Below are 15,266 nucleotides of genomic sequence, written 5' to 3' on the forward strand. Positions count from 1 at the left end.
GGTTTGAATGTTGAACAAGGTAAATTAAAAAGAAACCATAAAATAGGAATTATAAAGTGGTTTGTTGGAAGCCTATTCTACATCCCCCTGGGACTTAATTCCATCAGCATGTGTTGTGCATTCTGGATAGTGTTACAGAGCTGTCTAGGCAGACATCCTCAATTTCACTGCAATTTTTCTTTGTTATTTATAAGGATCTCCAGTCACACATCCATGTATTGATTTACAGTGGGCTTTCAGGCATATTTGCTTTATTTTTACGAGAAGATAACGTCCAAGATTCTAATCTTGATAAGAACCTTGATTTATTTGGCATCTATGCATTGAAAGACTGAGCAAAATGATCTTCAGATCATCTCCATCTCAGTTGGTGATAACCGCAGCCTTTCAACTACTTAGTCTGAAATCAGCCTTGACTCCTCTCACTCAAATCCCATATTCAATTAATCATTACCTCATTCTAACTCTATCTTCAAAATATATCCAGAATCGAATAATCCAATAAGGTCTTACACCCACTCTTACAACTCCTACAAACGAGCCTGGATTACAGCAACAGTCTCCTCAGTGGTCTGACTATTTCCACGGGGATCTTGGGATCTTTCTCCACGAGCTATTCTCAACACAGCAGGCAGTGATCCCTTTAAACCCTAAGGTATATCAAGTCCCATGGCCACTCAAAACTCTGCAATCATTCCTCATCTCTCTTGGTGGGAAAGCTATCGTTCTTATGATGGCTTTGCAGGTCTTCCTTGATCAGGCCTTCATCACCTCTCTGATCTCATCTCCTAATTAGCCCCTGCCTCCCATGCTACACTTAAGCCACACTGGCCTTCTGCCTGGGCATTAAGGCCTTTCCCCTGAGTCTGGAACATTCTTCCACATGGCCACATGATTAACTCCGTTAATTTGTTCAAGTCTTTCGTCAGCTGTTACCTTCTCAATGAAGCCTTTCCTGACCATTCTATTTATGTATTTCTTAAGGGCATTTAAAAAATTTTATTTCGTATTGATATGGGGGTACATGTGGTAATTTAATACATTCTTATAATTTATAAAAATCAAATCAGCATAACTGAGGTATGCATCATCTTAAACATCTGTTTTTCCTTTATGCTAGGATATTCAAATTATTCTCTTGTAACTGTTTTGAAACATGCAATAGACTCTTGGAAACTTGGTCACCCTACAAAACTATGAAACACTAGCTGTTATTTCTTCTATCAGACTGTATGTTTGTACCTTTTAATCCACTTAAATAATTATGCTCCTCCCTCAGTACTCTGACCTCCTCACACTTGTTATTTCACCATATGATGTACCGCCTGCTAAAACATAACATGATTTCTTTGTTTACCATTCTTATGTTTGTTTCTCCTTTTAGAGGTAAATTCCTCTCTATTGAGTAGGCACTTCAGAAAAAAATAAAGTCTTCCATCATTAAAGAATTATCTAATTTAGAAGCAGCTGCGTGGGATATTGAAAAAAAAAAAAGCTGTAAATGAAGTGGTATCCCTGTTTTTTAGACCAGCCCATGTTTCTTACTAACTGTATGTATTCAAGGTTCATGTATTTCCCAGTTCTGGATCTTGAGTAAAGTAAAACATTTTGATTAGGTTATCTACAAGATCTCTTTGTTTTTAAACTGTTAATGGCTCTTCTATGATCTTGTTTAATAACATTCAGATACTTCCAAATCACTGTTATCTCATCATTGACAGCATCCATCATCACATTAATTTATTGAGTGCATCTGAATAATGAGTAGATTTCTGCCTTGGTAAAATGATTGCACTGTGGAATTCAAAGCCTCTGCAATGGTTCTTCAACAACTAAGAGAAGTTATTTTTCTATTTGTAGACTTGTCCACCATTTTATGACAGAATAAGGTGTTACAGCAATAAACACACATACAATTGTCCATGTCAATGTCAATAGATGGCATTTTGCCAGAGAGGGAAGCTTTTTGACTCAAACCATCCAAGTCGCTCTATTTCTGACTGACAGGTAGATTGATGATTATCCTTTTCTATTCTAAATCCTGAGAACAATACAGGTATGATGGTAACAAATAAATCACAGAGAGGAAAAACCACATGAACAAACCAAATCAAAATAAATAGTAGCACATACATAGCTTTGTCAGTAGGTACCTTGGAATTTCTGACCCTTTCTTGAAGCCTGTTATTGTAATCACAAGCTATCAAACTTGAAATCTAAGGAAATGTACTTTAATTTTTAAAATTGCCTAGTAATGATAGCTCATGCTTAGATAGCACTGAGCCAGAGACTATTCCAAACACTTTAACACTAACTAAAATTTGATCCTCATAAAAAGCCTATGAGAAAAGTACAGTTATTGCCACCATTTCACAGGTGAGGAAATCAGGGCACAGACAGCACGTAGTATTCTTATCATAACACAGCCAGAGACAGGGCTGGGACTTAAAGACGGACAACCTGGTTCCAAAGTGTGTGCTCTTAATTACCATGCTACCATGAAATAAAATTCTTTGCAGTCGAAATCTCTTTAACTCTGCGACGTGAATTTTTTTACCTCATATCAGGCTTTGCAAATTATATGTTAAAACATCCAAAATCATGTCTCAACAGTTTGTAATGACTAAAGTCTACACTGAATTCTTCCATATTAAAATAGGCAGTGATTTAAGACATGGTTTCAGACTATTTTCTTCCTCCTCCACTCCCATAAGCGAGTTATCCCCAGTGTAACTTTTATTTCATAAATATACAAATGAGATACATACTTCATATAAAATACAGGTTGAGTATTTTATCCAAAAGGCTTGAGGCCTTATGTGTTTTGGATTTTGGAATGTTTGCACTGCAGTTACCACCAAGCATCTTCAATCTGAAAATCCAAAATCTAAAATGCTCCAGTGAGCATTTCCATTGAACATCGTGGTGGCACTCAAAAAGAGTTTTTGAATTTTTGGAGCATTTCAGATTTCAAATTTTCATATTTGGGATGCTCAACCTATACATTGTTTGGCATTATACAGGGCACAAAAATTAGTTAGCTATAACTCTGGGCGTTAGTCAGTCTAGTATGAGAAATAAGCAACTATCCAGATAAAACATACAAATCTAAATAATAAAGCACAAGCAATAGACTATGGGGGAGGGGGGCTGAAGGAGGCCCACAAGAAGAGGAGTCCCATCATCTAATTTGAAGAGGTAAGTCTTGAGGCCAAAGTAGAATTTGGGAGAAGAGAGATTGTTTGAAGAGCATGTTAATGGTAGAAAAAACAGAATGAGAAAAAAAGTGAAAGAGAAAAAATAATATTCAGGGTCAAGTTCTAGTTGGCTAAAACATGGTCCATAGGGATGAAGATTGGGAAGACAGCTGGAGTTAGGCAAGATAGGAAGTTTGGGGTTCTGCTGCAGAAGGGTCTTCAATATCATAAAAGACTTTATGAGATATGTGCTTTGTAAATACTGGCAGTATGGTCTCCTCAAGAAATGAAAATTAAAGTAAATTGTGCTTTATAAATCATAAGATCTCACAATAAATTTCAAAACAGATCCAATGAAGTCCATTGACTAATTTAATAGTTCTCATGTGTTCAAAAAACAATTTCCTACTAGGTGCATGATCAAGGTCTAAAGATTTATAACTGGCTGGGCATGATGGCTCATGGCTGTAATCCCAGCACATTGGGAGGCTGATGCAGGCAGATCATCTGAGATCAGGAGTTCAAGACCAGCCTGGCCAACATGCCTTAACGCTCTGTAATTCTATTTTGATCATGAAAAAACCCAATATACATTTAAAATATACATAGTTCTGGGTTATTTAGTAAAAGGGCTAGAATCCCTAATATAACTCAATAGGTCTTAATAAAAGAACAAGATTCAACAAAGTTGTAACATAACCCAACTATGTCCTAAAGACATCACAGTATTCAACATTATCAAAGATCCTACATTCAATAAATCACTTAAAAATGACAGTAGTGACTAGTATTATAAATTATTAAAAGATTTCAATCCAAAATAGATAAAGAAGTTTCAAGGTGACAAATCATCAGCTATTCAGAAAACTCGGCAATTTTGAAGAATAAATTTTGCAGAGATTTTGAGAATCCTTGCATTTGATCCCACTGATTACATGTTTAGTTTACTAAATAGGCAGGGGCTACATAAGTCACTGACTATGTGTACCACAGGTTCCATAATTCAGATCAGTTAAGATTATAAGGATCATATTCATGCAAGACTAAAGTTACTGGTCAGAGGTTAATTTAGATGTCTCCCTGTCAGCATGGAAGTAAAAAGATTTTAAAAAAACCAAAGCAATTATTTTATATAATTTTTTGTTTGTTTTTAATGTCAACTGAGGCCTTTACAGATTACTCGACATCGTTTTTCCTCTTCCTTTTGAAGAATCATAGGAGTAGCTTGATGGAAAAAACTGAAATTAAGCTTGCTTCAAAGATTATAGTGAAAAGAGATCAGAGTAGTAACCCTGAACTCTGCCACTAATCATTCTTAAGAATTGCTTTGTAGGCAATACTTAGCATCATGTAACAATCAATGGTTACTGATTCCTTTTGCTCCCAGAAGAGCAAGCAATTATGACCCAGGAAGCTCTACCAAGGGATTACAAACAAATGCTAACAAGAGTTCAATTCTACTGTCCTTAGATCATTCCATTTATTTATGGAGCTTTTATTGCTGTGACACCAACATATTTCATAAAACAAATACTTCCTGCTACTTAGCAAAGGAAGGGGCAGCACTGAAAGTCATCAGGCTAATCATGGTCAAGATTGTGGTTAAGGTCTCATTCACTTTCTCCCCCTACCCATCCAGTGAGAAACCACAGGTCTGGGCCATTCGCTCCATAACCTCTGATGCTTTAGGACACTGGCTTCAGAGCAGGGTGGGAGAGAGAAGTGTGGAGCCACGTGCAGCGAGATCAGTGGAGAAGAAGGAATAGGTGAAGCATGAAAGAACAGAGGAAAGACAAGAGTAACTGTGAATGGCAAGTACAAAAGAAATAAAGGGAGGGAAAAGGAAGGCAAATGGGGGAAATAAAATTATTTAACGTTATATACCGACACAGTTAACACAGTTAGGAACTGAAAGATACAGGGTCTTCTGCTTGCCTATGAATTAAGTTTTCTTCTAATGGCAATTATCATTGTCTTCAGTGTTGCTCTTACCTTCCTTCCAAATGTATATGAATGTATGCACATTTAGTTTAATTTTAAATTAGGAGCTTATACAATAAGATGAATTATGAATATGTTTAAATTTGATAATTACACACATATTAAATTCTGTACTAACTCTGGCTTCAAAGAGAGTTCATGAATTTCCCCTTTGGCTAAGAGACCACCACTTCATGAAATGCAACTCAAACACTAAGGGCGTATCACTGAAAATCACAGTAAATCAAGTCCCGTGTTTCTGATGAAAAATTGTAAATGCTTTACCTGAGGAAGCTTTCCAATTTATTTCATCAAAGTTTATTAGATGCATCAGCTTATTTCCATTGTACAACCAGAAAACTTATACCCAGGTAAAATGTACTCTGGATTGTTATCAAATATTTTATGTTTAGAAAGGGCTGCCTCATGCTCCAGTGTTGATTTACAGTTCAATTTCTGCAGCAAATGCATTATACTTGAGTTAATAACAATCAAACTGATTAAAGCACAGAAGTTCTCAAATATTTCTAGTTCTACTTTAAAGAATAAATAAAAATACATATATTACACCAACTACTATACATTTTTGAAATGGCAAACTCTTAAAAATTATATATGTCTGTTAGAAAAATCAGAAGGTGTACACTTAAAAATTACATGTCTGTTAGAAAAATCAGAAGGTGTACACCAAAAATACCAAAATCCCTTAAGTGTGTATATCTAGAACAGCACTGGCTTTTTCTCTTTTTGTAGGATTGTGACCAATAATCCAGCTAATAAGGTTTCATTTTAAGTTACTTGCAACAAAATATCCAATATATACTTAAGGTCGAATTATTTTCTACTTCTAAAACAATTTTTTGTTCTCTTTTACTGTAGCAATTTTAGTCATAGGGTTAGAAGGTTTTTTGTCCACACCTCTTGAACCTATTAATAAACAACCTGTTTGTCCAAATTGAAAAACATTTTAATCATTGTCAAATACTTTTCCGCTTTATTTAGAATATGATATGTATGAATTATATATACATATATATACACACATATATACACATGTATGTATTATACTAAAAAAAACTCTACATTTGATTTGGCTTACATAAAATTATTTGATGTATATTATTTCCATGGTTTTTGTCAAAGGCTGAAAACAATTCACAGATGTTAATTTCTACCTTTTGAGATCAGGAGATCCCGGTTTGGAACAATGAAAAAAGTAAGGTAAACATAATCTTAGGATTCATGATACTTCTGGCCAAGTTCTTCCCTTGCACCACATCTAAACTGTATGGATTATTTTCATTGTCCCAATCTTTCCAAAGAGAGTACTTCCAACACAATTTTATATACTATGAAGCCTTTTCTTCTCTTAAAAGTAATTCCTTCTCACTTTCCCTATTAACAAAGCCCCTCATGCAGTGATTTTTGGACATTACTCAAAAAGTAATAATCTATGTAACTCAAAAAGAAATAATCTATGAACCAATTTTTATGAGAGAAAAATTACTTTTTTATGACAGTGGGCTCAAGAAATTAATAAAGTCCTACATAACATTTTAAGTCATAACAAATTAATTCATCAGTAAAGGCCCCCTACAATTTATTGCTAGAAATGTCAGCACTTGTGAATATATGCATACATAAACCCTGATAGAAAGGGCAAAGAAGGAAGTGAACTATTTTTAAGCTCTGTTTTCTTTAGGTAGAGTAACCACTTTTGTCTTCATCACAATCTCTTGAAAATTTTAGATATTAACATCCCCATTTGTTTGGATGTAAAAACTAAATCTCAAGTGAAGTGATTTCCTAGAAGTCACACAGCATGTAAGAGGTAGAGGCATTTGATCTCGAGTTTCTAGCATAATTCCTACTTTAGCATGATGTATCATCAACTCCTCACTTACTTCAGTTTTTCAAAAGATTCCCCTAAAACTCCAAAACATGGTCTCTAAACATTGTTACCAAACCACTGTCAAGATCAAAGAAGAAAAAGAACAAAGTGAGGCAGGGAGTTAAAAGTAGAGTGAGGGAGAAAATTGGTGCTGGTTTTGTATTTTTTATGTCTCAGGCCTAGGACTTGGTGTTTTCCAAAATCTCATATTTAAGCCCCTAACAGTCCCAGGACATGTATATTATTATTATCACATATAAATGAGGAAACAGATTGAACATGATGGTCTAACATCATGGCCTTGCTCAAGGCCATGAAGAGGGGCCAGTAGGATTGAAATTCAAGCCTACCCACTGGAAAGCTAATAAATACCCTAAGATGAAAAACTAAGAGAATCAGAGTTCTAAGACTTCAGGAGTAAACATAGTTAATAATCTGCTAGGAACATAAATCTCCCTCAACAGTGTCACTACTTGAATACTTTCAGTACTAAGGAACTAATTTCCTCCCAAATATGTAGCACATTTCAGTTGGGATAACTATGATCATTAAAAAATTCTCCCAAATATTATATTGCTGGGAGATGAATGTCCAGCTTCTGGAGGGGTGTCTTATACATATCAACATCATAAAGGTAAAATTCTCTTCTCTACTTTTTTTCCTTTTTTTTTTTTTTTTTTTTTTGAGACATAGTCTTACTGTGTTGTCCAGGCCGCGGAGTGCTGTGGTGTGATGTCAGCTCACTATAATCTCTCTCTGTCTCCCAGATTCAATTGATTCTTTTGCCTTAGCCTCCTAAGTAGCTGGGATTAAAGGTATGCACCACCATGCCTGGCTAATTTTTGTATTTTAATTTTATTATTATTATTATTATTTTTGAGACGAAGTCTCACTCTGTCGCCCAGGCTGGAGTGTAGTGGCATGATCTTGGCTCACTGCAACCTCCGCCTCCCAGGTTCAGGCAATTCTCCTGCCTCAGCCTCCTGAGTACCTGGGATTACAGGAATGTGCCACCACACCCAGCTAATTTTTGTATTTTTAGTAGAGTCGAGGTTTCACCATGTTGGTCAGGCTGGTCTCGAACTCCTGACCTCGTGATCCACCCGCCTTGGCCTCCCAAAGTGCTGGGATTATGGGTGTGAGCCATCACGCCTGGCATTTTTTGTATTTTTAGTAGAGACAGGGTTTCACTATGTTGGCCAGGCTGGTCTTGAACTACTGACCTCAGACCTGCCTCAGTCTCCTAAAGTGTTGAGATTTTAGGTGTAAGCCACCATGCCTGGCCAAAATTCTCTTCTCTGAAGAAGACATCTGCTATAGAGTGATAAAAGTTTTACTAATTAGTTTTAAATGATAAATGGGAAAACCAAATTTTTAAAATTAGGATAACATATGCTACTTGAATGTAAATGCTAAAAACAGTTTGGAGAAGAAAAGTAAGTGTGGCAATGGTAAGGATGACTTCAGTTTTAATCTCAGCACTGGCACTGATTGGTTATAGTGGCATTGGGCAAGTCACTTCGCTTATCCAGACCTGCCTTTTCTCACTTAGGAAGTGACACAACTAATATCTAAAAATCGTCAACATATAAAATTCTACGATTATAAGACATTAATTATATTATTGAGAAAAACCCTTTGAATGGTTACAACACACACACACACATAGAGTGGATACAATGTTGCTGGTTTTGTATTTCTTATGTCTCAGGCCTAGGACCTGGTGTTTTCCAAAATCTCATCTAATCCCTTACCCGCCCCAAGACATGTATATTATTATTATCACATATAAATGAAGAAACAGATTTAACACAATGGTCTAACTTTACTGCAGTAAAGATGCAACCAGCTTTGAGATGATTAGTATTAACTTCACTCACTTCTAGTCGATTACTCTTCTTGTGAATGGTATATGAATTAATGTCTTTATTCAGTATTAAGAACTAAACAACTTAATGGCAGATTCTAGTCTTTGTCTGGACAGTGAAATGAAAAAAAACCTTTGGGAATATTTTAATACTCTTGTTCTGCAAGCCAAAACCATACATAAAAATATGACCAAAAGGTAGAAACAAAAATATTTACAGCTACCAACTCTCTAGAATCTGAAAATAATCTTAGAATCTTTATGTATATGCTAGAAGAATTATGTATATATTTTTCATCTTAAGAGGATGCTCCTTAAGGGTAGACAAATCATACCATTCTAACTACTCCAAAGGTTTGATTAAATAGTGCCATATCATGAATCACCCCTGGCTACTCAGCCTGTTGGTAGCAGGGATAGGATTCCTGTCACTTAAAGGACATTGCTGGGCAAGTGTTGAGTATTTGGTAGATGGAGAAGAGAAACATACTAAAAAAAGACAGGAGTGGAAGTCAAAAGGTGAATAACATGACAGTAAAGAGAATAAATGCTGAATTAAGAGAATATATGTAAGAGAAAGCAAGACATATCTCAAATTGCATTATACAACCACATTCTTAAAATCCACTAGAAGATAAGCTCCCTGAGGGCAGGCACTCTACTGTTTTCCACTGCCAAATAAGCAGTCTAGAAGAGAGCCTGGCACAGAGTAGGCACTTAACATATATTCAATGAATGGGAAAACGAAAGAAAATAATAGAAGAAAAAGCATTGATATAGAGCAAAAGTTATAAAAAGTGGAAACATGAGCATAAAAGCAGACAGAATGTAGTTTATGTTGCAGTAGAACGTTCAATGGACTCTGTGGACAAGTTATATTCCTAGTTCTCAGGGGCATCTAAACAAGTCATAACTTTTTATAGTTTGGTTTTTCAATCTATAAAATACCTCTTTCTTCATGCTTTAAAAGGATACTGTGAAAAGTTGTTAAAAGGAAGAGGGAAGGAATAAGAACACAGATGTATGGTTTGGAACATAATTTTCTGGAGTACAGAAATGCTGAGGTACAAAACCAGAGAAACTGGCATCAAGCGCACTAAAGAAAAAAAGAGGAAGAGATCAAGAAGGCAAAAATTTGATTTAATTGTGTCATTAAGAAACTGGTGTGCTGGTCATTGGCTAGACTGTTTTTTCTATGTTTGTAATATATGAAAGTGTCATTCAGCATTAAAATGCAATAAATAAATGTTATAAAGATTGTTGAAATTGTTTTGATATCTTAGGATGAAAAATGAAATTCTGACATATAAAGCTAAAATGGCATAATTACAAAAATGAAAAAGATTCAATATATAATTGGGGAGGTAGGAAGGAAAGGAAAGAAGAAGGCCGAGTTGGATATCACAAAGGAATAGAGAGGAAAAAACAAAATGGGCTATAAAGAAAAGAGGTGAGCCATAGAGCCATCTCTTCTATATTAGGGAAGAACTCACCCTAAGCAACCTATGCCGTTTTCAGAAACAACTTGAACACTGTATGGATGATCAAATAATACAGGAAAAGAAAACCATGACTGAAAATTTAATAAGAACAAAACATGAAGGCGAGAAGAAAATTTAATTTTAATAATACGCACTACACACACACACCTAAACAGTGGTCCCATTTAAAGTACTTCCCTAATTCACAGTCAGATGCTACGTTAGTCTCTAGCTCCAACTCTCTACAATAAGGATATGATGATAGAAGAAACCAGTGTGGGTGGGGGTGTGGGGGGGGGGAGAGGGAAAGAGAGAGAGAGAGAGAGAGAGAGAGAATTCTGAGCGACAGAGACGTTATTTTCTAATACTTTAGATTTTGCCGCATTTTTCAGAGTTTAGCGAATTTTAATTAAAGAATTCACTAGGCATTTCTGAGCCTGGGTTTCTTCATTGGTAAATTTATAAAAGTATTCAGTTCCAGTCAAAGATCTTTCAGTATCTTTTAGTTATTAGTATTTTAGGCTGTAAACAAGTACAATTCAAGTGGGAAGAAGTTACTTGAAATCACTGTTCTGAAATACCTACAAACATAGTTACCAAGAACTAGAAGAAAGATCCATTAGAATTTAAATGAATTGGAACTTTTAAACAGAAGGAAAGAAATCCTATGGTATATTCAATTCATCATGTTGATCTTTTGCAAATGGTTACTGATTCTTATTGTCATTGCGGTAACAATGGTTTGTAATGCAACTCCTTAATAAGACAAAGCAAAACAAACTTGGCCCAATATGAAAATACCAACACATTCTTGCATCCAAGTATCTGTTGTCAATCTGGGAGGATCTCACATCCAGAAAACATTTTCTTTCAAGATTGTCCACTGTTTCCTGGCTGAGATTTAATTAATCAATTAATCAGCTCTTTTTATGATAATCTATGTTTGCAATCTCCCAACAGTCAGGGTAGGAAAAATTTTAAAGCCTAGGCAAAGAAAACAAATGAATGGTGCAAGTACTATGTGACTCACTGAAAAGCAAAAACTTAATTAGTGTCATGACAATATAATCATTGTGGTAGTGAGAAACCATTAGCCATATTTAGGAATACTTTAGAATAAAAAATATATACTTATATACTTTCATTCCAGTTCTGCCTTGGACTTCTTAAGGCCTACATGAATTCATGGATTAATATCATGAAAATATGAAATTATATTACTTTATAAAAGAAATACCCATTTTAGAAAATCCGACATAGCCACTATACCTAAAGGCAATTTAAAATGTCATATTTTGCCTTTTGTTATAATAAAGATAAAGAATGTTGTAATTTGACAAGAGTCAGTGAGGGGGTAATTCTAGTAATTACAAAATAAAACTCTAATACTAGTAGGTAGATTGGTTTGAGGAGCAACGCTGCAGACACAATTACTGGGATTGTCTCTCTTCTACTCTCTCAGGCTCCAGGATAAAGAAGAATCAATTAGCCCTCAACAGTCTATGACCTTGAAGGCTACAGCTCTGTGCATAATGTGCTGAATATGCTGAGACAGAAAAAAAAAAAAATGGAAAAGGGAGAATAAAGTCTTAAAATCACTGAAGAGCATGTTTCACATATGATAATGTCATTTTCAAATATAAGCCATGACAGCTTAGTTTATGTCAAAAACATGCATGGTAAAAGGAACGTCCCAGTTCTTTCTGTGACTAAACAATACTTTCTTAGTTGCAAAATGCAATCCCTTTGTAAGCTTTTTTTTTTCTTTTCATTAATTAATGGTTACAATCTTTTTAAACAACAACAAAAACCACCACTCACAAGTCTTTAAAAACAAAGCTGCCTGAACCAATCCCTTTCAAACACTACTTTCCTCCCAACCCACCCCCCGACCTCCCCCCACCCCTCCGCTTACCAAAAAAAAGTAGGCTCACAATTTTGGGGATACTAGACTTGATTTTTTTAAAGGACTAGTCCAAAAAATTAACAGAGTTTCCCTGTAGGTTGTAAAATGTTAACCAACTAACTGTCTGCTAACTTTTTAGGAGAAAACTACTTCCCAGACTGCTTCTCTAGGCTTATCTCCGATGCATTTCAAAACATTGCAGCTGTGCATCTGGTCAAACTGGCCACAAAGATGCTTTTAGGCAGCAGTAAATCTTTCCCACTTACTGCAAATGCCACAATCTCAATGCCCTGGCTTGGGGAAAAGAAACTGATGTGGAATAAGTAATCTACTAAAACACTTAGTAGAAAAATTTACCTTACACAATTATTTCTCAAAACTTCATAACATACTTTCTGACATGGTCTTAGATCAGAAAAATGTGCTGGATGTTTCTTTGTTTGCCTGATTTCCTCAGAGAACAAAATTATAGAATTTAGTTGAAGTGTTTTTCAAAGGGAATTTTTTTCTTTTGCTGGGCAACGAAACCTGTTCAAGCAGGTTTCAATTAAAGACTTAAGTTTAAAATGATCAAGTAACCTTGTCCTCCTGGTGAATTTCACTTCTCTTTGCAGGAACTGTACTTGCTTTTTATAGCTTGTCATTTCATCTGGATATTATTTCCTGGTCATTTTGCCAGGTGGGAAGAGGCAGCAAAGGCAGCGATGTCTGTCAGATCTTTAATGATGCTTCAGGGATTTGATAAAGATGCAAAGCAGTGTCTACATGAAGGAGGTTCTCCCTGACTCCACCTAGAAAACAAGCCTCTTTAAAAAAAAAAAAAATCTTTGCCACTGAATCTGGTGTAAGTAAAATGATTGGGAATCACAAGCACAAATCAAGTTTTTCTCTATTTCTATAGCATGCTGCACTACTTCATACTGAACATGATGTCTGGAAAAGGTATTCTTTATTCTTCATTATTGTCCAGAGGAAAAACATAAGGGGCATTTCATCAGAGAAATTGGCAATTCCCTTTTAACCCTACGAGCTTTCATGCAAATTATTAAGAAACAAATTTTCGGATCTTGTACTTTTTTATTAAGTAAATATTCATCATGGCAAAAAGTGATAGGAGACAGAGACAACAAAAATAAACTAGAAACATTTATAAAAGGCTATAGAAAACTCCTCTCTCCTATATTGATGTTTAGAACAGTCATGCTTTCATTCCTGTCAACTTTCCCCTCTAAAACTATTGCAATTACCCAATGCAAACAGGAATGTACTGTTTTTAAGAGCGTGGGCTCTCTACACATCACAGGTTATTAAACCAGGCTGCTGCAATCTGCCAGCCTAAGATGACACATGTCTAAAAAAAAAAAAAAAGAAAAAAAGAGGATGTAACTCACTAATGGATCTTGTACTTCTTAATGACTGCCAAGGAAGCTATTTAAGCATTTGATTTTAGAGGACAAAACTAATCTGGGAAAATCCTTCATGAAGAATCCTACTGTGCCCTGAACAAAACTGCCACTAATCAGTGGTCACTACCCAAAAGTACAATCCGGGCAGGACAGCAGTCCTGCTAGTGAGAGGCGAGCAGCATAAATGTCTTAAGACTTGCTGTAGTCTCAGAAAGAACCAATTAAGGTACAAGAGTAGGGAGAAGTGGTTAGCAAACAAGAAGAGAGAAAGACGAGGCAGCTTGGGGTTGCTGTGAAGTAGAGGGTAACATAAAGGTGATAGGAAATCTATGATGGGAAAGAGAAAGACACAAAATAATACTCACTGGTGTATGAAAATCACATTTGTATAAGACATAAAAGAAGACCTGATCTTTTCATTTTAAAACGTGTTAGAAATAAATTGAATTTAACTTAAATTCAAGCATGACTTGCAGATGCTGAAGTTTTGCATTGCCGGGACCAGACTGAACAATGTGACTAGAGACAGCGGCTGTTACAGCACTGGTTCAGAGCCAGAGTTTGCAAGATCATTTGACTCAACCCTTCAAGGCCATCCCAAGCATCTCAAACACCTGCTTTGCTTAAACAACACCAGGCAACTAAAATGCAGGAAGAAAGGGAAACAGCCTTTAGAGAACACCTTTTGGGACCTCAAACCCACCCCTTTCCTTTATTCATCGTTATCATCATCATCATCATCATCATCATCTCTCTCTCTCTCTCTACTTACAAAGTTTAGGAGCAGTTTGGAGATTAGTTTCTGTTGTTTGTGGCTGAGTTGCTGACTTGGGTGTTCTCACCTCAGGGTTCCGGGTGGGTGCAGGGAAGGATGGTGCAGTGGATGGCAAGAAAGAAAAGGCAAAAATACGATTCTTCGGTGTTGATGCCACTGATGGTTCAGAGGAGACAACAGCCTTGTCAATTTGCACTGTAACTTGAACCTTACTTTCAGATTGAGCCCTAGAGACAGGTGAAGTGTATGCCTCAGACGACACCCACACAGCTGAGGCAGCAGTTGGGTCCAGAGAAATAATAGGGTCCTGGCCTAACCCCCCAGGGTCAAGGTGAGTAGGAGAGTCATACTCAAAGATCTTGTCCACGAATACCCACTTGAGGCCGGCGATGCAGAGGCAGAGGCTGACCAGGCAAGCCAGGATGGGGACAATGCAGATTTTCTCTGAGTTGAGGCAACCTTTCAGGCGCTCAGCTTCCAGGCACACACAGCAGGACACAGCCAGGCCCACAAGTCCAGGGGTTCTCCCATCTTCAGTCTGGGGTTCTGGCATGTCTTCTGCTGCCGGAAGCCCATCAAGAGATGGGTCTGCGCTCAGCTGAGTGGAGGGGCTGGAGGACCTCTCCGCGGCGACCTCAGACATGTCTGGGGAATAAATCTCCATCGGCTCACCTCCAGAAGAAGGCCTGGCCGCTCTCACGGTCCATTACCACGCAGAGGCCCCCCCAACCAAATGATACAGCATCTTACAGGGGGAAATCGA

The 15,266-nt window shown here is 36.6% G+C and overlaps 1 protein-coding gene across 14 annotated transcripts in view; it reads right to left on the reverse strand.

Annotated features, from left to right (window-relative positions):
• The window catches only part of NRG1 (neuregulin 1), a 1,133,076-nt gene that overhangs the window by 104,101 nt on the left and 1,013,709 nt on the right, over nt 1-15,266 (reverse strand). For 5 of the 14 annotated variants that reach the window (XM_074383886.1, XM_010348684.3, XM_039463390.2 and 2 more), the window contains exon 1: nt 14,501-15,182. The exons of the other annotated variants lie outside the window; for them this stretch is intronic. In XM_074383886.1, coding sequence (XP_074239987.1) covers nt 14,501-15,167 — 667 coding nt within the window. In that variant the 5' untranslated portion in view covers nt 15,168-15,182. Of the gene's footprint in view, nt 1-14,500; nt 15,183-15,266 lie in introns of those variants that run through there. 14 annotated transcript variants of the gene reach the window in all.

The sequence above is a fragment of the Saimiri boliviensis genome, chromosome 13 (assembly GCF_048565385.1).
Source record: "Saimiri boliviensis isolate mSaiBol1 chromosome 13, mSaiBol1.pri, whole genome shotgun sequence".
Classification (NCBI taxonomy): Eukaryota; Metazoa; Chordata; class Mammalia; order Primates; family Cebidae; genus Saimiri; species Saimiri boliviensis.